Raw genomic sequence first — 25,990 nt, 5'->3', positions numbered from 1 at the left:
ATAAATAATTCCATCCAGTTTGAGGTGGAATATTCTAAGATCTTTGGGAAGCCTGATTTCATCTTCTGTAATATGAAGGAGTTTTCATTAGTATTCATATAGGCTATTCATAAGAACATAGCTCTAGAGTTGGAAGGGACCTTAAAGGTCATTGTGCCCAATCTTCTGATTTTACAACTTTAAGACCCTCCCCAAAGTAAAGAGATTTATCCAGGGTCACACAGCATATTTGGGGTGGGATATTAAGCTAGGTCTTCCTGACTTCAAGTATACCACAATTTTGCTATTTAAACTGATCATCAATAATTCTTCTTATAATTGAATTTCCTATGGGCCCCTTAATATTCCTAAAGAAACTTCATGAAATTTATGTTCTAACTTACCAAAACAAGTCAGGGAAATAGAGGAATTATATCATAGAGTCGGAAGGACACTATAATCAACTTTATACTTATTAAGGCTATGTAATGATTTCCTATTCTATAGGACACCACACAGTGACCAAATCCAGTGACTTAGGGAGTCTTATTCTTATCCTTCTTCCAGCATGCCCCAGTTGTTGCAGTTGATGTCTATCCCAAAGGGTTTTAAAAAATAAGACACTTATAAGTTCTTATGCTTGATAAACTTTTATTTAACTTTGTTTTAGAATACAGGTACAATTTATGGGAAACAAGTAAACTTAGATCATTTCAAAACATTTTATGCTTTCTCTTACAATTTGATCATGAAATCACTTTTCTGAATTGAGATTTCATTGGTTTATCTGCTTTAGTGTGCAGTTTGTTTGAAAGCTAGTAATATTATGTTTCTTAGAGATCTCATATGTACCTTTGCAAAACTGAACTGGGATTTTAACAAAAACCTTGATATTGGGACTCTCATCTCTGCTGTTGGATATCAACTCTGGCTTTTAACAACCAAGATTCTCTCTTTATAGGCCAATTCTTTACAAGGAATAAATGGTTTTGGGCCATTTTACAAGAGGGCTAACCACCCAATCTCATATATATTTTTTTAAATTAATGACCCACAGTAGTGTTGTTCCTGCTTCCATGTCCTGCCCTGGCCCAATTGGCCAGATGGAAGGACTCAATGTGGGTGTCATATTGAAGGACTAAATGTGGGTGTCCTATGGAAAGACTCAATATGGGTGTCATATGGGGAAGGACTCAATGTGGGTGTCATATTAAGGACTAAATGTGGGTGTCCTATGGAAGGACTCAATGTGGGTGTCCTATGGGGAAGGACTCAATGTGGGTGTCATATGGGGAAGGACTCAATATGGGCATCATATGGAAGGCTTTACAAGAGGGCTAACCACCCAATCTCATATATATTTTTTTAAATTAATGACCCACAGTAGTGTTGTTCCTGCTTCCATGTCCTGCCCTGGCCAAATTGGCCAGATGGAAGGACTCAATGTGGGTGTCATATTGAAGGACTAAATGTGGGTGTCCTATGGAAGGACTCAATATGGGTGTCATATGGGGAAGGACTCAATGTGGATGTCATATGGGGAAGGACTCAATATGGGCATCATATGGAAGGCTTTACAAGAGGGCTAACCACCCAATCTCATATATATTTTTTTAAATTAATGACCCACAGTAGTGTTGTTCCTGCTTCCATGTCCTGCCCTGGCCCAATTGGCCAGATGGAAGGACTCAATGTGGGTGTCATATTGAAGGACTAAATGTGGGTGTCCTATGGAAGGACTCAATGTGGGTGTCATATGGGGAAGGACTCAATATGGGCATCATATGGAAGGCTTTACAAGAGGGCTAACCACCCAATCTCATATTTTTTTAAATTAAACCCCAGTAGTGTTGTTCCTGCTTCCATGTCCTGCCCTGGCCAAATTGGCCAGATGGAAGGACTCAATGTGGGTGTCATATTGAAGGACTAAATGTGGGTGTCCTATGGAAGGACTCAATATGGGTGTCATATGGGGAAGGACTCAATATGGGCATCATATGGAAGGCTTTACAAGAGGGCTAACCACCCAATCTCATATATATTTTTTTAAATTAATGACCCACAGTAGTGTTGTTCCTGCTTCCATGTCCTGCCCTGGCCCAATTGGCCAGATGGAAGGACTCAATGTGGGTGTCATATGGGGAAGGACTCAATGTGGGTGTCATATGGGGAAGGACTCAATATGGGCATCATATGGAAGGCTTTACAAGAGGGCTAACCACCCAATCTCATATATTTTTTTTAAATCAATAACCCACAGTAGTGTTGTTCCTGCTTCCATGTCCTGCCCTGGCCCAGTTGGCCAGATGGAACGACTCAATGTGGGTGTCCTATGGGGAAGGACTCAATGTGGGTGTCATATTGAAGGACTCAATGTGGGTGTCATATTAAAGGACTAAATATGGGTGTCCTATGGAAGGACTAAATATGGGTGTCCTATGGAAGGACTCAATATGGGTATCATATGGAAGGACTCAATGTAGGTGTTTTTCCTTGCTAATGGGTAAAACCTGTTTTTCCTTGTAGTCAAAGAGTGGTTGCAAGACTGATATGATGCTTAAATAGAAAGATTTTGATCTGGTTGTCTTTTTCTTTCAACTGTGACTGGATCCAGAGGAGGCAGAGATGGGTCTGATGGGAGTTCTATGGGCCATCATTTCTACAAAAGGAAATATAGCACAAATTAGATATTGAAAAGAGATTGAACTTCCTAACTCCCATCTCTGTCTACATCAATCAAAGTACATTTCTGAACCCCCTACTCCTCACCTCTCTTACTGCCCCCCATATCAGAAAGCATCTTAGTTGGCATTTGATTGTCACAAATGTAACAAACTAAAAAATCAAAATCAGCAGCTCTGGGAATATGTTCTTTTAAAAGAAATTATGGCATTGGTCTTCCAACTGGGGAGACACAAACTTTGTAATGCTTAATATTCGATAAACCGATACACGTGGGAATCTTATATAGTCTCGGCTACGGTTCCAGTCCCTTCATAGTAGATTCAGTTATATTTAAGTATTTTGGTACTGCTAAATGTCTACCCAAAAAACCTATGGAAAACAAAAACTGACTCATGTTTTTAATAAAAAATGACTGGCTGTTCTTGGCCCCCTGCTTTGGTTTCGAAGCTAGGCAACTTCCTATCAAGCAAACATAAGTAAGGTCCAGGTCTAATTGTATTCTTATAATATGAATGATTATCTCCCAGATGTCAAAGTTCTCCTGCGATGGAGGGCAAAACACCGGGGTCTCCCTTTGAGCTGAGGGCAATACAACGATGTCTTGCTGTTGGCTGGGGTGGGGACAAAGGAAAGCAGAATCTTTTTCTGGGTCTGCTCCTGGATTCTCCCGTCTTTCCCACAGATGGGGTGGGGAGGAAGAGGTAGGGAACAGAGTTTACCGGCAGCTCTTTCCCATTCTGCCCTATTAGCAGAAACGTTCTTTAAAGGAGTGGACAGCAGCTAGGGTATGAATTAGCACGTAGAACCAAGGAAGTTCCGTAGCTGCAGAAAGCAAAACAAAATAGACTCTGGTCTCCAGCCAGAGACCATATACTATGTTATCTAGCATGTGCTCGGGGTTAAAAGGGAGGATGGTCTAGTACCATGGGACTTGTTGGCTGAGTGTTAATATGCCATTATTATCGGGATACTGGGTGCTGCAAAAAAAAAGAGCTTAATATTATAACTATAACTTCAAATGTCCTGGAGATTCTCAAACTTTGAAAATGAAGCCGTTGCCTGTGCTATGTGAGAAAGGGATACTGACAGCTCAATTTAAACCACAGCTTCTAAACCAGATGTTAGAAGGACCTCTGAACAGAGATCTCCAACTTACATTGTGCTGACGTGAAGATGCTGCTGCATCTTGGGCTCGGCCTTGGCCCGCGGGGGCTGCGGCTGCTGCGGCTGCTGTGGCTGCTGCGTCTCGGGCTCGGCCTTTGCCTGCGGGTGCTGCGTCTGGGCCTCCGTCTGCGGGTGCTGCGGCTGCTGTGTCTCGGGCTCGGCCTTTGCCCACGGGTGCTGCGTCTGGGCCTCTGTCTCCGGATGCTGCGCCTGGGCCTCCATCTGCGGGTGCTGTGGTTGCTGCATCTCGGGCTCGGCCTTGGCCCGCAGGTGCTGTGTTTCGGGTTCGGCCTTTGCGCGTGGGTGCTGCGTCTCGGCCTTTGCCTGTGGGTGCTGCATCTCGGCCTTGGTCAGTGGGTGCTGCGTCTGGGCCTGTGGGTGCTGCGTTTCGGGCTCGGCCTTTTCCTGTGGGTGCTGCGTCTGGGCCTGCGGGTGCTCCAACTGCGGGTGCTGCATCTTGGGCTCGGCCTTGGCCCGTGGGTGCTGCGTTTCGGGCTCGGCCTTTGCCCGCAGGTGCTGCGTCTCGGGCTCGGCCTTGGTCTGTGGGTGCTTCATCTGGGCCTGCAGGTGCTGTGTCTCGGGCTCGGCCTTTTCCCGCGGATGCTGTGTTTCGGGCTCGGCCTTTGCCTGCAGGTGCTGCGTCTCGGGCTCGGCCTTGGTCTGAGGGTGCTGCGTCTGGGCCTGTGGGTGCTACGGCTGTGGGTGCTTTGTTTCGGGCTCGGCCTTTGCCCACGGGTGCTGCATCTCGGCCTCGGCTTTGGTCTCTGGGTGCTGCGTCTGGGCCTGCGGATGCAAGTGCTGCGTCTCGGGCTCGGCCTGTGGGTGCTGCATTTCGGGCTCGGCCTTTGCCTGCAGGTGCTGCTTCTCGGGTTCGGCCTTTGCCTGTGGGTGCTGTGTCTCGGCCTTGGCCTTGGTCTGCGGGTGCTGCGTCTGGGCCTGGGCCTTTGCCTGCAGGTGCTGCTTCTCGGACTTGGCTTTGGCCCGTGGGTGCTGTGTCTTGGGCTCGGTCTTGGCCTGCGGGTGCTGTGTCTGGACCTGGGCCTGCAGCTGCAGGTGCTGCGTCTTGGGCTTGGCTTTGGCCCTCGGGTGCTGCGTCTGGGACTGGGCCTTTGCCTGCGGGTGCTGTGTCTCGGTCTTGGTCCTCGGGTGCTGCGTCTGGGCCTGGACCTGTGGCTGCGGGTGCTGCATCTCGGGCTTCACTTTGGTCCTCGGGTGCTGCGTCTGGGCATGGGCTTGCGGCTGTGGGTACTGCATCTGGCCCTGGGCCTGCAGCTGCGGGTACTGCATCTTGGGCTTGGCCTTGGTCCTCGGGTGCTGCGTCTGGGCATGGGCCTGCGGCTGTGGGTACTGCATCTCGGGCTTGGCCTTGGTCCTCGGGTGCTGCGTCTGGACCTGGGCCTGTGGCTACAGGTGCTGCGTCTCGGGCTTGGCCTTGGTCTGAGGGTACTGCATCTAGGACTGGGCCTGCAGGTGCTACATCTGGGCCTGGGCCTGCAGCTATGGGTGCTGCTCTAAGTGGTATTGGAGGTAGAGCTACAGGTGGTGGCGCATCAAGTGCTGCGTTTGGGCTTGGGCCTACAAGTGGTGCCATAGGTGGAGCTCCAGGTGGTGGTATGCCAAGTGCTGCATTTGGGTTTGGGCCTACAAATGGTGCCACAGGTGGAGCTCCAGGTGGAAATACATATGGTACTACTAAACGTGGTACTACAAGTGGAGCTAGAGGTACTGCTACACGTGGTGGCATACCTAGTGGGATAAATGGTCCCATGGGTGGAATCATAGGTGGTGCTACATGGGGCAGCATCATAGGTGGCATCATGGGTGGCATAGCCATGCGTGGTATCATGGGTACCACCATACGTGGCACCAAACCTGGCATCATGTGTGCAGCCATGGGTGGCACCAGAGGTCGTGCCATGGGCGGCACCATAGGTGGCGGCACAGGTGGCGGCATGGGTGGCGGCACAGGTGGCGGCATGGGTGGCGGCACAGGTGGCGGCATGGGTGGTGCAATGGGCGGCATCATGTGTAGCATGGGCATCGCGTAAGGCATACCTCTCCAGAGAGCATTGAAATGGTTTCCAATTAACTGGGCATCTCTTAAGTAGTTTGGGGGCGGCTCAAAGGTTGAGTCGTTGAAATTTCTGAACATTCCCGTCCTGCGCAGTTTGGCCCTATGGTTCTGAAACCAAACCTTCATTAGGAAGGGAAGAAAAGAGTCATTTTAGTACCAAGAAGTCACGGCCTTAAAACTAGCCTTGAAAATCTTAAGATACGAGACATGCTATATACATGCACAAATCGTCCCATGTTCTTTCCAGGATTCTAATAGAGAACCAAGGAATATGTTGGGGGGAGAGGGCCTTAGTTTTCCTTCACAATGTGAGATTTCAAGGGCTGGGGAGAGGGATACGATGGAGATCACATTTCCCAAGTCCTGAATCGAGGACACATAGTCTGACAACATTGGGCATCAATGTTCTAGTTACTTCCCGATTTTGGACCTCAGTTTCCTCTTCTGTGAATTCAAGGAATTGGACTAGATGGCCTATGAAGTCCCTTCCAGCTCTAGTGCTAGAGAGCTTTAAGAGTTTAAACTCAGGTGACAGAGACCAGAACAAAACTAGCTACCTTTGTCTTTCTTTCTTTTTTTTTTTAAACCGAGGCGTCTAAATAAGTACTTGTTAAGCAAGCAAGTTTGCGATCTAGTCCCTGACTTTGATTGTTTCCATTTGGGCCATTTCTGATGATGGCAAAGTGCTATTTCTGCCACTGCCACAATAAGCAAATATTCTGTTTTCCATCCGAAAATGGGTGCCTCGTGACTCAGGCTCCATTTTAGGCTGGTCAGATGCTGTGATTTCTTACATGTTCTATAGGGCATTGAAAATGAGGGGGGCTAAGGCCCAATTTTGTCACCAAAGCACCCCTTTTGACATTTTCAAAACAAAATTAACTGACCGAAAAAAACAAGAGAATCAAAGTCAAGTATGGCATGGGTTGCCAGAGTTTTTTGGTTGCTATATTTTGATAGCATTTTAATATATTTCATAAATATAGTTTCTAAGTAAACAATTGATAATTGTTTTTATCAGTTATATAAACTGAAATGTCAGTATAAACCTAGCAATCTATATTTTAATATGGATACTTTAAAAATCACACAAGACTTGTGATTTTTGTCCGTGAAGGGAACTCCTTGTTCAGAAATTTCCTTTCCAAATGGAGGGTGGGCACTTGTTCTGACAACTTTCCAAATTAGATACATCTAAATGTCTTTATGGTTTACATATTCCAGAAATCCAAATATTAAAAGATCACACCAGATTTGTTTGTGTTGACAGAGATTTCTAAACAGAGAAAATTCTTCTATCAGTGTAGGTCTCTATACATCAGCATTTGCATGGGAACTTAGAGAAATCTCCATCTTTTACTGCTTTCAGCTAACTACTAAAAAAATCAGAGCAGATTTATGATTTCTGTTGGTATAAGGAACTCCCAGAACAGAAATTCTCTCTAACTATGAAGGTTGGCATCTGCTCTTCAGTGTTACATTATGCAAATTTAAATAAATTCCTGCTTTATAAATGCATATATATATTTGTAGGAGTAGCAATATATTTGATTTAAATATTTTAAAATCATACTGAACTTATTCTTTATTTCGTTGGTATAGGGAAGTGCCTTCCTCCCTGAAATTTGTGTATCATACAGCTGCTTTAAAAATATATAATACACACATACATAAGATCACACTCAATAGTATACATTTGCATAGGGAATGCCTTCCCTCCCTCAACTTCCCATATTCCCATAGCAATATATTATGTGTGTCTATATATTAAAGTATTAAACCTAAAATTATACATTTGCAAAGGGAATTCCCAGTATAGCAATTCCCTCTATTCCTGCCAACCGTCATTTGCTCTGCAAATGTGTTTGATAAATCCAAAAAGATTCATGCTTTATAAATACTTGTGCACATTTATCAAATGTATCTCTATAAATTTAAAATGTGTGTTTAATCTAAGTATCTTAAAATTACAGTGGCCCTATGATTCCATTGGCATAAAGAACCCTTGGTTCATATCACACATATATCTAAATGCATTTATATTGTATATGATGTGATATCTTATATACTCTTTCATTATATAAAAATCTAAATATTTTAAAAGTACACCAGACTTGTGCTATCATTGGCATAAGGGGCTTCCATGAAAACTAAGTCTCCCAATGTAGAGGGGTACCAGGTCTGCAACTTTACATGATACAAGTATAAATATATTTATAGATTATATGTCACATCAATATAATTATTATAGTAATAAGAGTATTCGTACACTAATGTATATCATTATATAAAAATCTAAATATTTTAAAAGTACACCAGACTTGTGCTATCATTGGCATAAGGGGCTTCCATGAAAACTAAGTCTCCCAATGTAGAGGGGTACCAGGTCTGCAACTTTACACGATACAAGTATAAATATATTCATAGATTATATATCACATCAATATAATTATTATAGTAATAAAGTATTCGTACACTAATTATATCATTATATAAAAATCTAAATATTTTAAAAGTACACCAGACTTGTGCTATCATTGGCATAAGGGGCTTCCATGAAAACTAAGTCTCCCAATGTAGAGGGGTACCAGGTCTGCAACTTTACACGATACAAGTATAAATATATTCATAGATTATATATCACATCAATATAATTATAGTAATAAGAATATTCATACACTAAATGTAAATGTACACAAATATATGTGTAGGATAAAAATGTCTATTTTAAGTATCATTCAAGATTTTTTTAATTCAAAAATCCCACCAAGTTTGTGATTTCTTTGGAACTCCCAGTGAGGAACTGCTCTTTACCCATGCTGGCTGGCACCTGTCCTACCAGTATGATCTGAATCTAAATCTATTTTGTTATTTAAAAAAAACAAATATATCCTATAAATATAAATGTCTCATTTCTCAAAATATATTTATCTATTTTTTTAAAAAAATCAAACCAGCCTTATGTCATCATTGGTTGATACCTGCTCCAAAAGGATTAGGGTAGAAAAGCAAGAATAGTTAGAAGTTGCTTCTCAACCACAAAGGCTGAAATGAAAGGAGCTTCCCTGGCACCCAGACATTTCATTCCTTATTCTTGGGAAATGCAAGTTTGAGTGTATAGAACTAAGACCCAAAATGGAAGATGGGGGAAAAAACACTTTCTGGTTGTTCCCAGAGAGAGAGTTGATGAAACCAAAAGGCCTCATAATCGCCCCCTTTGTCTATTTTCTCATCTTTGTCTCCTCTGGCTCTGACTAGGTCAGTAAATGGGCAAGTGCAAATTTATGCAGAAACTAAGTTTGCCTTGTAAAGGAGCAAACTTTCAATAACTGAGAAGCTGGTTTGGATTAGAGGGTCCAAGTCAATTTAAAAAAACCTACCAAATTATTTTTTACTTGTTCTTGAAGTTTTCTATAGTAAGTTAATTATTAAATTAATTTAATTATTAAAAATCCACAAATAAAATGTGGACATTGAACATAAAATTGGTTCTCATTTTGCTCTGAGTTCTAGAACTGTCTAAACTAGAACCCTCAGGTCTTGTTGACTCAATAGAGTCCTAGGAAAACAGAAGTTTGGGATGCTGCTTGGCTCATGGCTTGTGTTTCCTATCAATTGAAAGGTTAATTTATTATATATTATTTTTACACTCACTAGTGTTGTGTGTTTGTGGACTGATTAGTTTCTAGACTCATTCTTTGTTGGTGAATATTTCAGTGGAGTCTAACCCCGTTTGGGATTTTCTTGGCAGATACTGGAGTGGTTGGCCATCTCCTCATTTTACAGCTGAGGAAACTGAGGTAAATGGGGCTCCGTGCCAGCCAGTAAGTGTCTGAGGCTAGATTTGATCTCAAGATGATGAGTTTTTCTGACTTCAGGCCTGGCATTCTATTCTAGCCAATTAGTTGTCCTAGACTAGTTCTAAATATTTTAAATTTCAATGGGAGAGAAGTCATTTAATTCAGTAGAACTTTCCCTGGTAAGGTAACCCTTTGGCTTACGATTTGGGCTTCAGTCCTAGCCATACATCCTCTGGTACTTGAAAAGTGTCTAATGTATACATTGGGTTTAAAGTCTCTTACCTTCTTATCTAACTTTATAAGATGCTGAATTGCATTTATCAAGGAGTAGATCAATCAACAAGTATTTAGTAAGTTCTAGGCACTAGGAATATTAAAAAAACAAAAACAAAAACAAAAACCAATCCTTGTTCCAAAGGATTTATATTCTAAAGGATCAGTTCCTTCATCATTGGGGTACATTTATTTCAAGTAGGGAGTTAGAAGGTATCTGATAAAAGCCTGGAGAGACTTACATGAACTGATGCTGAGTGAAATGAGCAGGACCAGGAGATCATTATTATACTTCAACAACAATACTAGATGATGACCAGTTCTGATGGATCAGGCCATCCTCAGCAACGAGATCAACCAAATCATTTCTAATGGAACAGTAATGAACTGAACCAGCTATGCCCAGAGAAAGAACTCTAGGAGATGACTAAGAACCATACATTGAATTCCCAATCCCTATATTTATGCCCACCTGCATTTTTGATTTCCTTCACAAGCTAATTGTACAATATTTCAGAGTCTGATTCTTTTTGTACAGCAAAATAACGTTTTGGTCATGTATACTTATTGTGTATCTAATTTATATTTAAATATATTTAACATCTACTGGTCATCCTGCCATCTAGGGGAGGGGGTGGGGGGTAAGAGGTGAAAAACTGGAACAAGAGGTTTGGCAATTGTTAATGCTGTAAAGTTACCCACGCATATAACCTGTAAATAAAAGGCTATTAAATTTAAAAAAAAAAAAAAAAGAACGTATCTGATATATCCCTTACCTGAAATACATCATTTCCCTAGTCTACTGCTCCATCTACCCCCTCTACCCATTCTTTAGATGTCTTAGCCAAAGAGTGTAAATAAAAATACATAGAAGGAAAAAGTGTGGAGGGGAAAGGGGGAGGGAGGCGAAAACTCTGACATGTTTTGGGGTAGCCGCCCTTCCTAATGTATTCCTTAGGTCTACTGACCTGAACTTTTGCTTCAGTAAGATCCAAGCGAAGAGCTAATTCTTCTCTGTGGGAAAAAAAACAAAAACAAAGGAAGGGATGAACAAACAGAAAACAAAAACCCAAATGTTTAAGAATGGGGCTTGGAGTTGGAGAAAAGACTATTCACACATTTGTCTTCTATTTCTCGGTTGGGCTGACATGGAAACATAAATGAATTTCTTTCCTACTCATCTGGAGACTCAATTAAGGAGTCTTTTAGATTGGATATTTTAAAGTGAAGTGGGAAGGGGGCCGGCTTTTTTATTGACTAAGTTTGAATTGATAATTCTTTTCGATTTATGTATCGGTTTGCGGCCTTGTGTCGGTGGAGGGAGGTCCCACACCGGGCATTCCTCACCTCCAATAAAACAGCAGATCATGGCAGGAGTCCACAATTAATTTCCAGCCAGAAAGTCTCTGCACTTTTTATGATGAAGACCCCCAAGGCCACACCCAATGAGGAGGGAAAGGGAAAAAGTCAGCTCGGGCCGGTTAGACTGCTAAGTCATTGGAGAAAATATGGGTGAAGGTGTGGCACAGAGAGTGGATGAGTGGGCTGGGAGTGAGAGGGAGGGCCCCAGGCTGCTTCCCATCTGTGGATCCGCCGATTCCTTTCTCTCCTTACCTGACTGAGACATCCGGGTATTGACACTCCTGAAAGGCCCGCTCCAGCTCTTCCAGCTGGAGGGCTGTGAAGGTGGTTCGTTCGCTGCGTGGCTTCTTTGCGGGGGCTTGGGCCAGCCTGGCTCCTGCTCCCTCTGCTAGGTCTGGTTCGACTGGCGGGGCTGTTTCGTTCACTGGGGTCGCGACCGTGGATGAGGCCGCCGAGGCTCCTGGGGCTGCCGAGGCTGGTGGGTTGCCCACGTTGGGCGCCTCGGCTCCACCAGCCTGCTCCTCCTGGTTGGCTCTGTTTCGATTTCTTCTTCGGCTTCTTCTTCCACCTGTTGCTGCGGCGGCCACCACTGCCGCTGTCGCCGCCGCGGCTCCTGCTGCTGCGGCGGCGGCAGATGCCGCAGCTCCTTCTTCTCCTCCGATCCAGCCGGCCTCCATGAGCTCTTCCAGCCCGGCCTGAACCTCGGCGCCGAAGCCCAGGCCCAAGCCCAAGCCAGCGAAGCCAATCTCAGAGGGTCTTTCCTCGTCAGAATGTCTTCCTTCCCCTCCTGCCTCCGCAGGGCGCTGCTCTTCGTTATCTGGAAAAGGAAAAACGGCCTCGATCACTAAGGGCCTGGAGGGATAGGGCCAAGGCCAGCCTTCCCCACTCCGAGGCCCACAACAGAGTCTGGAGAAAGGGACTTCCTGCCTTGGGTGTGGGGAAAAGAGAGACCGAGAAGTCCAGCACCTTAGCGTGCTCTTGGTAGGAACTCTAGGGGCTCGCTGCCCTCCTCCCTTCCCCCTCCTAGTTCACAGCAATGGCGAACTTGTTCGGCTCTTGCCTGAGCATCCACCTACCCTAACCGGTACTCGGCCTCAGTGCTGTCCCTTAGAGGAAAGATGGAGGAGTCTAAAAGCCCCGATAGCTACCCAAAGGTATGGGGTAAGACGCCCAACCCCAATACCTCACCTCAGCCCAAAGTTCTCTGTAGAGAAAATGAAGGCTCCCTACTAGTCCCTCGCGCGGATTGTTAAATTAAGCTGAAATGGGACCCACTATCATGCTATCAACCTGCCCCCCCAACCCTCCTCTTCCAATTGCCTCCTTTCCCACCCCCGCCCCATGATCACCTCTGAAGAAAAAAATGCACAAACTCTCTCCCTTCCCCTCTCTATCAAGGGATGATGTCTTCCTTTCCTTTCCCCTAAAACCCAAGATAGGTCCACTGATTATCGTCTACATCCTTAGCCTTCTAGGGGCTCCCACTGCCCAACACCGCCCCCCCGAACTGCCGTTATCGCGATGCCACCCCCCCTCCCGCACTGATCTCCTGAAGAGAAAATGGGAAGGCGCCTTTCATGTCCTTTCTCTCACCCCCAACATTCGTCGGCAACATCCTTAGCCTTCTAAGAGCTCCCACTGCATCCTCCAACACCGTCCCCCACCACTGAACTAGCATTTCCCAACACTCCCCCTCACCGAACCACCAGCCCCGAACACCAGCCCCGCCTACTGAACTAGTATCCCAACACCTCCCCCCATTGAACCATCTGCCAAACCCCCCCCCGACTGAATTTTGGTTCTCCCAATGCCGCCGTCCCCCACTGATTTTCTGAGGAAAAAATGAGACATCTTACATTTCCTTTCCCTCACCCCCAACATTCGTCGTTGACATCCTTAGCCTTCTAAAGGGTCCCACTGCATCCATCCCCCCACTTGAACCAGCACCCACCAACACCCCCCCACTGAAGTGCTATTCTCCCAACTCCGCCCCCCCCCCACTGATTTTCTGAAGAGAAAATGGGAAAACACCTTTCTTTCCTTTCCTTCACCTGATTCGTCGAAGCCATTACCATCCTCAATAACCTTAGTCTTCTAAGGCTTTCCACTAAACCCACCAACTTCCACTAAAACCGCCAACACCACCTAGCATTCGACAAAAGTGACTCCCCACCCCACTGAACTGCAGTTCTCCCAACTGCACCCCCCCCCCACTGATCTCCTGAGGAGAAAATGGGAAGGCGCCTTTCTTTTCTTTCCCTCGTCGACGCCATCGCCATTGTCAACAACCTTAGCCTTCTAAGGCTTTCCACTAAACCCACCAACTTCCACTAAATCCTGAGTCTTCTAAGGGCTCCCATTGCATCCGCCAACACCGTTCCCCCCCAATGAACTAACATTCCTCGACACCCCCGCCCCTGACTGAACCCCCATCCTCCAACACCAACCCAGCCCACTGAACTAGCACCCTTCACCTTTTCCTGGCCACTGATCCACCACCGGCCAAAACTGCTCCCTCACTGGACTGCCGTTCTCTAGACTGCACCCTCCCAACTGAACTGCCGGTCTCCCAACCACGCCCCCTACTAAACTGCAGTTCTCCCAACACCGCCCCCTACTGAACTGCAGTTCTCCCAACACCGCCCCCTACTGAACTGCAGTTCTCCCAACACCGCCCCCTACTGAACTGCAGTTCTCCCAACACCGCCCCCCCCACTGAAGTGCTATTCTCCTAACTCCGCCCCCCCCACTGATCTCCTGAGGAGATAATGGGAAGGTGCCTTTCATGTCCTTTCTCTCACCCCTACAATTTACCATTGACATCCTTAGCCTTCTATAAGGGCCCCCACCACCACCAACACTGAACTAACATCCGCCAAAACTGCCCTCCCCCAGACTGCCATTCTCCCAACTGCGCCCCCTACGGAACCGCCATTTTTTCTAACCGTACCCTCCCACTAATTTCCTGAGGAGAAAATGGGAAGGCGCCTTTCTTTTCTTTCCCTCGACGACGCCATCGCCATTGTCAACAACCTTAGCCTACTAAGGCTTTCCACTAAACCCACCAATACCACCTAGCATTCGACAAAATTGACCCCCCCACCTCAATGAACTGCCATTCCCCCAATTGCGCCCCCTATGGAACCGCCATTTTTTCTAACTGTACCCTCCCACTAATTTCCTGAGGAGAAAATGGGAAGGCGCCTTTCTTTTCTTTCCCTCGACGACGCCATCGCCATTGTCAGCAACCTTAGCCTACTAAGGCTTTCCAGTAAAACCACCAATACCACCTAGCATTCGACAAAATCGACCCCCCCACCTCACTGAACTGCCATTCCCCCAATTGCGCCCCCTATGGAACCGCCATTTTTTCTAACTGTATCCTCCCACTAATTTCCTGAGGAGAAAATGGGAAGGCGCCTTTCTTTTCTTTCCCTCGTCGACGCCATCGCCATTGTCAACAACCTTAGCCTACTAAGGCTTTCCACTAAAACCACCAATACCATCTAGCATCCAAAAAACCCGACCCCCCCCCACCTCACTGAACTGCGGTTCTCCTAACTGCGCCCCCTATAGAACCGCCATTTTTCTAACTGTACCCTCCCACTAATTTCCTGAGGAGAAAATGGGACAAAGTCCTTCTTTCTTTTCCCTCACCCCCAACATTAGTCGACGTGCTTAGCCTTGTAATGGTTCCCACTGAACTACCATCCCCCCCACACTGCCCTCCCTCACTGAATTATCTCTCAACACTGTTTGCCCCCCCCCCCCACCATCAAAGCCATCGCCATTGTCGACAACCTTAGCCTTCTAAGGCTTTCCACTAAACCCACCAACTTCCACTAAAATCACCAATATCACCTAGCATCTGACAAAACCGCCCCCCCCAACCCCACTGAAGTGCCGTTCTCCCAACTGCGCCCTTCCCCCAACTGATCTCCTGAGGAGAAAATGGGACGCCTTTCTTTCCTTTCCCTCACCCCTAACATTCGTCGACGCGCTTAGCCTTTTCGAGGCCCTCTCTAACCCCGTGCCGCACCTTAACTACTATACCTCAACACCATCCCCCTCCACTGATCTCCTGAGGAGAAAGTGGGACGACGCCTTCCCCTCAACCCCAAGATTCCTCTACGACCTCCCCTCTAGGGAGGATCACCCCAGTTCGCATGATCTGATTTAAAAAAACTGGGGGCCGCCTGCCCAAAATTATTCCTCCCTTACCGGAAACCATCTCAGTGCTTTCTTTTTCTGTGACCCTTCCTCTTCCCCTTTGGTTGACAGCCTGAGGGGCTTTCCCAATTGCTCTCAATCCATAAATTTCTGGATTATTCCACCAATTCCCCCCCCCTCAAAAAAAGTCTACTTCCACTGTTTGTTGTGGAAAAGTTTCAAAGTCCCGCGCCCCCCCACCCCTGGCCTCGCAAACCGTTAGGTTTGAGGCTAAGACCTACTAGCCTAAGAAGCCCTCCTGCTCCCTTCCGCGACGCAGGTCCCTAACTCCCCGTCCGGACTCTCTACCCCCTTTTGGGGCCGGACCTTACCTTCTCTAGCTGCTTGTTGACCCGAACTCTGTTCCATAAGTCCATCGATGAAGCAAGAAGCGATCACGTGTACGGTTCTGGAGCGGCCGGATTCAGTTCTGATTTGCACTGGGATGGGGATTGCTACAGCTATCGGGGTGGGTGCACGGATGCCACCCGCTTGGAAATCAGGAAGCCTTGGGTACCCCTCTGGGTTCAAGACTGCGGGGTCAGCCGCGGCTGGGGTAGCCGGTGGCAGAGGCAGCTCTTGGCCTTGAGGTGGGGTACCTGTTGGCCTTTGGCCATCATCCGGCAGTGACAGCAGCTCTCCATCACTGTGGGTTTCCCGGCGTTCTTCTGAACTTAGCTTTCTGTCACCGACACCGACTTCTGCCTCGTCCTCGTCGACTTTCTCTTCAGCTTCAGACTTGTCCTCGACTTTCTCTTCTTCCTCAGACGGCTCTTGGGCAGTGGGTTCTGGGTTCTCTTCTAGGATATGGTCCTGGTCCTGGCCCTGGCCCTGGTGCTGACTCCCAGGAGCCAGCATGGCTGAAAAGGGGCCCTCCTCCACTGGCCAGTGGTCAGCCAGGGAGTTGTGGCTCCAAGTCACACAGTAGGTATACCCACTACAGCGACTTGAACGCCCCAAAGATTTGTGAGGTGCGCCTGGCTGTATTGCTTTATATACTGTTTGCTCCGCCCCTTTTTCCCCCCACCCCAGGGAGATGTTCCTCCCCAACCCCAGGTTCCCAACCACAGCCCTTCAAGGTTTTGGACAAAGCTTGCCATTGGCACTCAGCCTTGTCACTTTCCACTCCTGAACCAGTCATGAAAGCCATCTCCCAGCCCTTCCCCGACCCCCCCCCTGTGATTTTTGACAGTCTGAACTCTGCCCAGAGTTTGGATACTGACAGAGAAGGGGGAGGGAGGAGGGAGAGGAATATCTGCAAATTTGAAGGCACCTCATGGTGACTCCCGGTTACTTGGGACCTGGTGCTTCCACAGTGACACAAGCCATTTGAACATTTACAGCCCACCTTAGGCACTGGACAGGGGCTATTTTGTCCCTTTCTGTACTCCCCTTCCTTGATCCCATTCTCCTTGCCCCCTTTAAGAAGACCACCTTGTGGGAAAATCATGGATTTTGTAGCTTTTCCCATGAATCAGGGAACAAATGTAGGAGTGTTTAGGAGATTCTTTCAGCACAAGTAGCTGTCTTTCACCTTTGAGGAATCAGACCTTTAATCCCAGAGACAGGATTTGGATCTCATTTAAAAGGAGATAGTTGCCTGTGAGATCCCATTATACTGGACATGGCACTGACCCTCTTTCTAAGATGTTCAGTTTAGTCATCCATTTTGGGGCCAGAAGATTAGATGTCATTTCATAGAATCAAAGATTTGATTCTATCTAGTCTAATCCCCTCCTTTTACCCAAAAGGAAATGGGGACCCAGTGAAGTAAAGTGACTCGTCCAAATGATTCGTTCTACAATTAAGGGTCAGAACTTGTACCCAGGTCCAGTGTTTTTTTGCCTTCTTTTTCAGTCAAGTGGTGGTGTCAGAAATCAAAACACAAAGGATTAAAAAGTGAGGGGAATGTGAGGAAATGAAAGCAACAAGTTACACAACCCTTTCTAGGAATTTTTGGCTTTAAAATGATATAGGACAAAAATATGAGGGAACATCAGAGTAAAATAAAGGTTTAAGGATGGGGAGATGTGGACGTGTCATAAACCGTGGGGCAGAAGGGCAGAAGGAGAGATGGAAAATGAGAGCAAAGCAGCAATTGAGAAAGATTCAAGAAGAAAACAGAATGGAGTAAAGAAAAAGACTATGGATGATTAAGTTGGATTGTGTGTGGGGAAAATTTAATGGTCTCTAGTGACAGATGCCTCTTTTTCTCAGTAAAAGTAGGGGATGACTATGGATGCTGACAAACAGATTTGCAAAGTAGAGAAGTGAGAATAGCTGTTTTAGAGGAAATCTGTGACTGAGATGGGCACCTACAGTGTCTGTAAAGGGAGAGAAAGATGAAAAGGGAAGGGGCAGTTAACAGAGAAAACAAGGGACTAAAATTCCTGGTGAGGGCAAAAAAGAGTCAGAAGAAAATAGAGACATGTAGTTTAGGGAATAGAATTCCTGGAGGGGGAATGGGGTCAGGGTATGGTCACCCCTGTGAATGGTCAAGGTGAAGTGAATTTGACGATCATCCGTTTACGGCATGGGGGTGAGGGTAAATAAACTGAGCTGCCAGACAGTGAAAAGGTCACCGAAATGTACGTGACAACATTGTTTCGAGGCAGCCATTGCATTGGAAAAGAGGGTTGAGAGCCAGATATAATGAACTCAAGAAAAGAAGGAAAATGACCTGAAAATTTTTGGTTTTGACCAGGAGCTGGACAGGGTGATAATAACAGGAAAGGACAAACCTTGAAGGAAAAGTTGTTAAAGATCCTAATGATGGCCAATATTTATAGAGCATTTGAATGTTTGCAAAACAGTTTAGAGATTGAATTGTCACAACAACCCTGCGAAATAGGTGCTGTCATCCAGTTTCATAAATGAAGAACCCGAGAGTGAGAGGTCAGAGAAGTTACCCCAGGGACAAGGTCAAAGTTAATGGTAACTAGGCAGTTGTCTAAAGCAGTAGTCAAGTCCAGCACATTGGCAAATCGAGTTTTGAAGGGGAAAAGAAGTAAGATCTTTTGGAAATGGGCTGAAGGAGAGGAGCACTTGTATGGAGAAAGTAGCAAGACATTTGGTGTCTCCTCCTGAAGCCAAATTTCTGATAGTGCCTGTAGATGGGCAGTATGAAATGAAGAGATTGGGGAAATTTGTTAAGGGTTTGTGGAGTTCCAGAGAACTCAGTGAAAGGGGAGGACAGAGAACAATGTAGGTTGAAGTTGGCAGGCATGGGAATATAGAAAGAGGTAGGAGGGGGGGGGGGGGGAATTTTGTCCTGAGCAGATGTGGATTCCTAAACATGTGGATAAGGGGAATGAGAGCTGAGAATTTTACTGGTATTAAGATGGGGAATGACCAATGATGGGAACCCTCCCCTCTCCCCAAGCTCTGGGAGGCAGTATGGGATCTCACTCAACTCATCTCCAATACTGTTTGGTCATTATAATTATATAGTATTCAGATTTCCAAGGAACTGTCCCAGTCCCAACATTGTTTCTTTGCTTCTATTCTAGGGATTTCCCCTCTCCCCCCCAGAAATTAATTTGTTTAAAGTGAGCTTTACCAATCCTAGCAATAGCTAGGCTTGGGAGGGTACCTGGGAAGGTAGTTTTTATTGACTAATTTTAGAGATTCACTAATCACCTCTCCTTAGAGATCCATGATTTCTAATTAAGACTGGCTCGCATATAGATGTTCTAGGATTGAGGTTCTTGAATTTTTCAAAACTACAAACTCGTTGATTGGGGCAAAAGACCCAGCCCCATGTTCTCCAAAGAGAAGTTGTTTTGTCCAGCTCCCCAAAAGTCCATGACATTTGTTGGGGGACTTAACTTGTAAAGGCAAATAAAAGGGACCTCGATTAATTTTCCATTATGAACTTCTTTCTCCATAAGGAAAAGGACTGGGTACGATCCCTGTATCTTAGATGACAATTAACAATTGATTGTTTAGGGTCCAGTTGATGGTGTGACTGGTAAACGTGGGATCTTAGATCCAGGGCTGATAGGACCCTCAGAGATTAATTCATTCAAGTCCCTTCAGTTTGGAGAGGGGGAAATTGAAGCCCAAAGAGAAAAATCATTTTCCAAGGGTCACACAGGGGCTAAAGGACAGAATATAGATTGGAGTCCATGTCCAGTGGCTCTAAAACCTTTATTTTTCATTATATTCCACTCTAATCATTAACCAAATGCTTAGTGGGGAGCATGGAAGGCTTGAAACCTTTAAAATACACACATCCATTTTCCAAGTTCTCGGTCACTATATGGGAATACAATCAACCTAAGTGTGGGAGACTTTCAAGTGTGAGGAAGAAATGGGGAACTTTGGGGCAGAGCTGTGATCTACAGCAAAATGAAAAGTTCTGAAAAAGTTAATCAGGCTGGGGGGAGTCCAAGGCCTCCCTTCCCTTCCCTTCCCGCCCCCCCACCCCATAGTGTGGCTCCTGTAACTGGGAGTAAGGGAACTCATCTGGGTCGGGACAGCTAGAGAGAGAAAGAGAAGTAGCAGCTACTGACATCTACCCAATTTCATTTTAACTAATTGTTCTTGCTGGGGGTGGGCATAAGGTCTGTCACCATTCTATATTTCAGGGCCAGAATTGCAGCTCCAGTTCAAACTCCAGCTCTTTTTGGGGTAAGGTCATAGGATGCTAGATTAAAAGCTGACATCCTTAGAGGTCACCGAGTTCATTTTATACAAGAGGAAACTGATACCTGAGGAGTGACTTACTCAAGGTCACACATGGGATTTTAGATCTCTAAGGGACCTCAGAGGTCATATAAGCCAAGCCCCTCTCCCCCCATTTACTAGGGATATAATTATGGCTGAAGGAAAATCTTCTAACTTCAGAAGAACAGTTCTTTCCACTGTACCACCAGCTGTCTCTATCCTGTTTGTTGGCAATGGAAGACCGAAAATTTGAGTTTCTTAGGGGGTTGTTTGCTTTCTATTCTTGTTTTATAATACCTTTTAATTTTTGAAACTATATGCAAAGATGTTTTTCTGACTTTTTTGCTTTTATTTTTCTAGTCAGCATGATTATAGAACAGTATTTCTCAAATTGTTTGGTCTCGAGACCATTTAAAAATTTTTAAACTTTATTATTTATTATTATTTTTATTAAAGCTTTTTATTTTCAAAACATATGCATGGATAATTTTCAACATTCACCCTTGCAAAACCTTGTATTCCAAATTTTTCTTCCTCCTTCCCCTAGATAGCAAGTAATCCAATATATGTTAAACATGTGTGATTCTTCTATATATATTTCCACAGTTATCATGCTGCACAAGAAAAATCAGATGAAAAAGGAAACAAATGAGAAAAAAAAACAAATACAAGCAAATACCAAAAAAGTGAAAATACTATTTTGTGATCCAGACTTATTTCCCACAGTTCTCTCTCTGGGTGTAGATGGCTCTCTTCATCACAAAACCATCATCACTTGGCCTGAATCACCTGACATTTGAAAATAACCACGTCCATCAGAATCGATCATCCTATAATCTTGCTGTTGCTGTGTACAATGTTTTTCTGGTTCTGCTCACTTCACTCAGCATCAGTTCATGTAGGTCTCCCCAGGACTTTCTGAAATTATCCTGCTGATAGATTCTTATAGATCAATAATATTCTATAACATTTATATGCCACAACTTATTCAGCCATTCTCCAACTGATGGGCATCCACTCAGCTTCCAGTTCTTTGCCACTACAAAAAGGGCTGCCACAAATATTTTTGCACATAGGTCTGCAAAGATATTTTTCAACATTCACTGTTGCAAATCCTTGTGTTCCAAATTTTTCTCCCTCCTTCCCCCTTTTCTACTCTCTCCCAGATAGCAAGGAGGCTAAACATGTGCAATTCTTATATATAGGCACACATATATTTCCACATTTGTCATGCTGTACAAGAAAGATCAGATCAAAAAAATGAGAAAGAAAAATCAAGTAAGCAAACAACAACAAGAAGGTGAAAATACTATATTGTGGTCCACCCTCAGTCCCCACAGTCTCTGGATGCAGATGGTTCTCTACCACAAGTCTATTGGAATTGACCTGAATCATCTCATTGTTGAAAAGTCCCTCACAGTTAATCATCATATAATCTTGTTGTTGCTGTGTACAATGATCTCCTGGTTCTGCTCTTCACTTAGCATCAGTTCATATAAGTCTTTCCAGGCCCTTCTGAAATCCTTCTGCTGTTTGTTTCTTACAGAACAATAATATTCCATAACATTCATATACCCCAATTTATTCAATCATTCTTCAACTGATGGGCATCTACTCAATTTCCATTTTCTGGCCACTACAAAAAGGCTGCCACAAAGATTTTTGTACATGTGGTCCCTTTCCCTCCTTTAAGATCTCTTTGGGATACAGACCCATTGGACACATTGCTGGATCAAAGGGTAAGCACAGTTTGATAACTCTTTGGGCAAAGTTCCAACTTGTTCTCCAGAATGGTTGGATCAGTTCATAATTCCATCAACAATGCATGAGTGTCCCAGTTTTCCCACATCCCCTCCAATATTTATCAGTATCTTCTCCTGTCATCTTACCCAATCTGAGATGTATGAAGTGGTACCTCAGAGTTGTCTTGATTTGCAATTCTCTAATCAATAGTGATTTAGCTGCTTTCTATTCTTAGCATGAATAGGAGAATTAACACATTAAGGTCAATACCTTTTAAAAATATCTATTGCCATATTTAACATGTATAGGACTGCTTGCCATCTGGGGAAGGGGGTGGAGGGAGGAAGGGGAAAAGTCGGAACAGAAGTGAGTGTAAGGGATAATGTTGTAAAGAAACTTTTTTGAAATAAAAATAAAAAATAAAAAACAAAACAAAAAAAAAGAAAAAAAAGATTAAAAAAATGTCTATTACCACTGGAAATACAGCTCCCCCCATTCTCCTCTTCCCGCATTTTATTTGGGAGTTGTTTAGGAGTTCTAACATTCACCACCAAATAGCTACCACCTTTATTTAGAGTCTTTGTGCTGTGCAACATAATTTTTAATGCCTATTCTATGCACAGTGTCTGAAGAGATGGAAAATTTAGGTGACTTTGATCCTTGCCTTCAAGAAGATCACAACCTAGTGGGAAGGTCCAAACTAACAAAATGAACTTTAATCCACAATCAGGGAAACTCCTGCCTCTGACCCATACTGGCTGTATGACCGGGGACTGAGTCTCTGATTTCTCAGTTCCCTAAGATAGAAGATGCACAGGAGGGGGCTGATTTGCATTGATGGAAGGAGTTTCCTCATCTGAAAAGTATGTCTGCTCCAAAAGAAATTTGATTTTAAAAAGGGGGATTTGAGATCTTGAGGGAAAGCCACTGTTGACTGAAGGGGATCAGCAAATATCTGAGTGGTGATGGTACTTCATTTAGGTCTTAAAGGATAATAAAGGGATTTCAGAGGTAAAGGGGCAAAGGGAATACAATCAAAGAAGCATTCCAGGAAGGCCAAGGAGAGGGGCCAATGCAAAGGTCCTGGGGTCTAAGGACAGGAGACTGAGTATGGAGAAAGGGGCAGAGAGAACAATTTAGCTGAAACATGGGAATAAAATGGTTCTAGAGGGTCTTGAATGCTTTGAGTTTGAATGCTACTTGGTAAGAAATACAGAGCCACAAAAGACTTTGGAGCAGAGGAGTAGAATGCATGAGGGAAATATTTGTGGCAAAAATATATGAATTGGATTGGAGAAAGAAGAACCTGTAAAGAGGTTATTGAAATACTCTAGGCAGATAGGTTAGTGATTAACCAAATGAATGGCTCAGCTCAAGGAAATTTTCATTTTTAAAAGGTAAATATAAAAATGATTAATTCTGATGGGCATGGCTCTTTTCAACAATGAGATGATTCAGACCAGTTCCAATGATCTTGTGATGGAGAGAGCCATCTACACCCAGAGAGAGGATTGTGGGAACTGAGGGTGGATCACAATGTAGCATTTTCACTCTTTTTGTTGTGGTTTGCTTGAATTTTGTTTTCCTTCTCATTTTTTCCCTTTTTGATCTGATTTTTCTTGTGCATCAAGATTATTGTATAAATATGTATACATATATTGGATTTACATATTTTTTTTACCATATTACATCTAGGGGAGGGAGTGGAGGGAAGGAAGGAAATTGGAAAACAAGGTTTTACAAGGGTCAATGTTGAAAATTATCCTTGCATATATTTTGAAAAGAAAAATTTCAATAAAAAATAAGATTTCCCCCCAAAAGGTAAATATAACAACAATGAATAGTAGAATTTTTTCCTTCAGTTTCTTACTAAAACTGAATACCCACTATCCTTATCCTCAAACTTTATGGAAAAACACAGCAAGGCAGACAGAATTCCCTCCTTTCCAAAGGTTTATGTGGAACTGAAAGAATCAGGTCTCCTCTTCTCTGCTAGTGGAGTAGTTGATGGGGATTTGCTCCTATTTGTCATCTTGGCTTTGGAGGATCCATTCCAAAATGGACCTATGCACAGTGGGAATAGGCAGAGAATAGATTACAAGGTACCTAAGTTAAACATTTATTAAATACCTGCTGGGTTTGAAAGACAGCCACTATGAAATTACTGAATACGAAGGCTCAATGTTCTGTGTATTTCAGGTGGGGTGTTGATGGTGGTGCTGAGACAAACTGCTAATCTTGGTTTTTATTATGGCCAAATTAAGCTGATGGGGATGGAAGGAGGAAAAAATGTCTAAACTATAAGGATGAAAATATGATCTAATGGAAAAGACACAAAACTGGGGATCAGGAGAACAGGGTTTGAGTCCTGGTCCTGCTACTAACTTGTTTGTGATCTTGGGATAGTCTCTTTCTTGCTCTGAGTTTCCTCATTTTCCCTGTCTGTAAAATGAGGAGGTTGAATCAGATAATTCCTAAGGTCTCTCATAGCTTTAAAATGAGACAACGCTATAACTCCACATCTCAAAACATAAGAGTATGAATGAGCAAATTTAAAGGGAAAAAGAATCTGGCAGCTGTCGATTGTGAGGTGGGGGGCAGGGATCTCATAGCTCTGGAGAAATTCTGTGACAGGCATTATTTTGTCCCTTGGTTAGCTCAAATCATTTATAAAAGACCGGGCTTTCTACAAAATGACGCAGCCTTTCAATTATCTTCTTGGGCAAATACTAGCAAATCGACAAGATCCTTAGCTAATGCTCGCTGGAGCTGTTAGATTCCAGGATCATCCTGGAAAAGATAAGTACATGGAGTGACAGGCCCCCATTCTGGAAAGCAAATCGAACAGCACAGTAAGCAGTGAGGGCATTAGCTTTGAAGATTGCTGCCACATCCCTCCGTAAGGCATTGAATGTCCTTCACAAGCTGGGTATCACCATACTTTTTTTGGGTATCACCCTCCCTACCCTCTGGTTTTCCACTTGTGACATTTCAGGATCAATCTCCATGCCTTTATAGTGGCTGTCTCTCATGCCTGGCATCCATTCCCTAGCTTCTTTCCAAGGTTCATTTCCCAAATCACCTTCTACAGGAGGTTTTCCTTCCAGTTACTATTCCCCATCTTCCTTCTCCAGGATTCATTTTGTATTTACCTTATGTAAATGTTGTGTTACTTTTGTGAGTTGTTGTTGTTTTCCTTCAATGGAGTGTAAGCTTCTTGAGGGCAGGGACCATTTTAAAAAATTCTTTGGGACTGGCACGGTGCTTGGCATCTAGTAGAGAGAGAAAGAGAAAGAGGGAGGAAGGAAGGAAGGAAAGAAAGTAAGTTCTAGCCCAGTCAATCCATTATGTCATGTTCCTTTTCAACCCCTTAATACCCACAAGGGGGAAAAAAACACCTCATTGTGAGAAACAATTCTTTTGAAAAAACAAAAACAAAAACATCCTTAAAAACCCCAAACTGTTTAGTTATTGTATCCTATACAGCCCACAGAAAAAAGGAAAGCTCAGAGAACTGGGCTGGAAGCCAAGGAAATCCTCCTAAGTAAATTAAATGCAAACAAAAGCTGAATAATATTCCCTCCTTATCAAATAGCCCTCTTTATGCCAATCAGATCAGAAAATAAACATGTAAAGGGAAAAAAACTAAAAAATTATCTAAATTAGAAGACAAAAAGAACTTAGAAGAAAGGAAAGAAAATGTAATAAAATACTGGAAATAAATAAGAACTGTCATTAGCTTTGTGCCTTACACTAGTCACTTAACTTCTCCGAGCCTCAGTTTCCTCATCATGTCAAATAGGGAATAAGAATACCTTTTGCTACTTCTTTCTGGGGTTGAGGGAACAAGTGAGAGGATGAAGAGACCTGGATACAGAGGAGGAGGAGATCTTCTGTTCTTTCTTCTTGATCTCATTAAAAGGGATACTGTGATTATTCAAAACATCCTCTTTATCCCCCCTCAAATTTGTAATGTTTAATAAAGAAATGCAAATTACACGTTTAACCTATATTGGATTACTTGCCATCTAGG

General features: G+C 44.1%; 1 protein-coding gene across 1 annotated transcript; it reads right to left on the bottom strand.

Moving 5' to 3' along the window:
• Positions 1-1,829: 1,829 nt before the first annotated feature.
• On the bottom strand, positions 1,830-16,404 carry LOC116419028 (basic proline-rich protein-like). The gene is made up of 5 exons (XM_031945052.1): positions 15,879-16,404; positions 11,590-12,154; positions 10,944-10,989; positions 3,821-6,022; positions 1,830-2,638 (listed from the first exon to the last, which is right to left on the bottom strand). Exons 1-5 carry the CDS (start codon positions 16,402-16,404, stop codon positions 2,633-2,635), a joined length of 3,345 nt encoding a protein of 1,114 aa, XP_031800912.1. The 3' UTR covers positions 1,830-2,632.
• Positions 16,405-25,990: the final 9,586 nt, after the last annotated feature.

The sequence above is a fragment of the Sarcophilus harrisii genome, chromosome X (genome assembly GCF_902635505.1).
Source record: "Sarcophilus harrisii chromosome X, mSarHar1.11, whole genome shotgun sequence".
Taxonomy (NCBI): Eukaryota; Metazoa; Chordata; class Mammalia; order Dasyuromorphia; family Dasyuridae; genus Sarcophilus; species Sarcophilus harrisii.
This window is presented reverse-complemented; position numbering and strand designations above follow the sequence as displayed.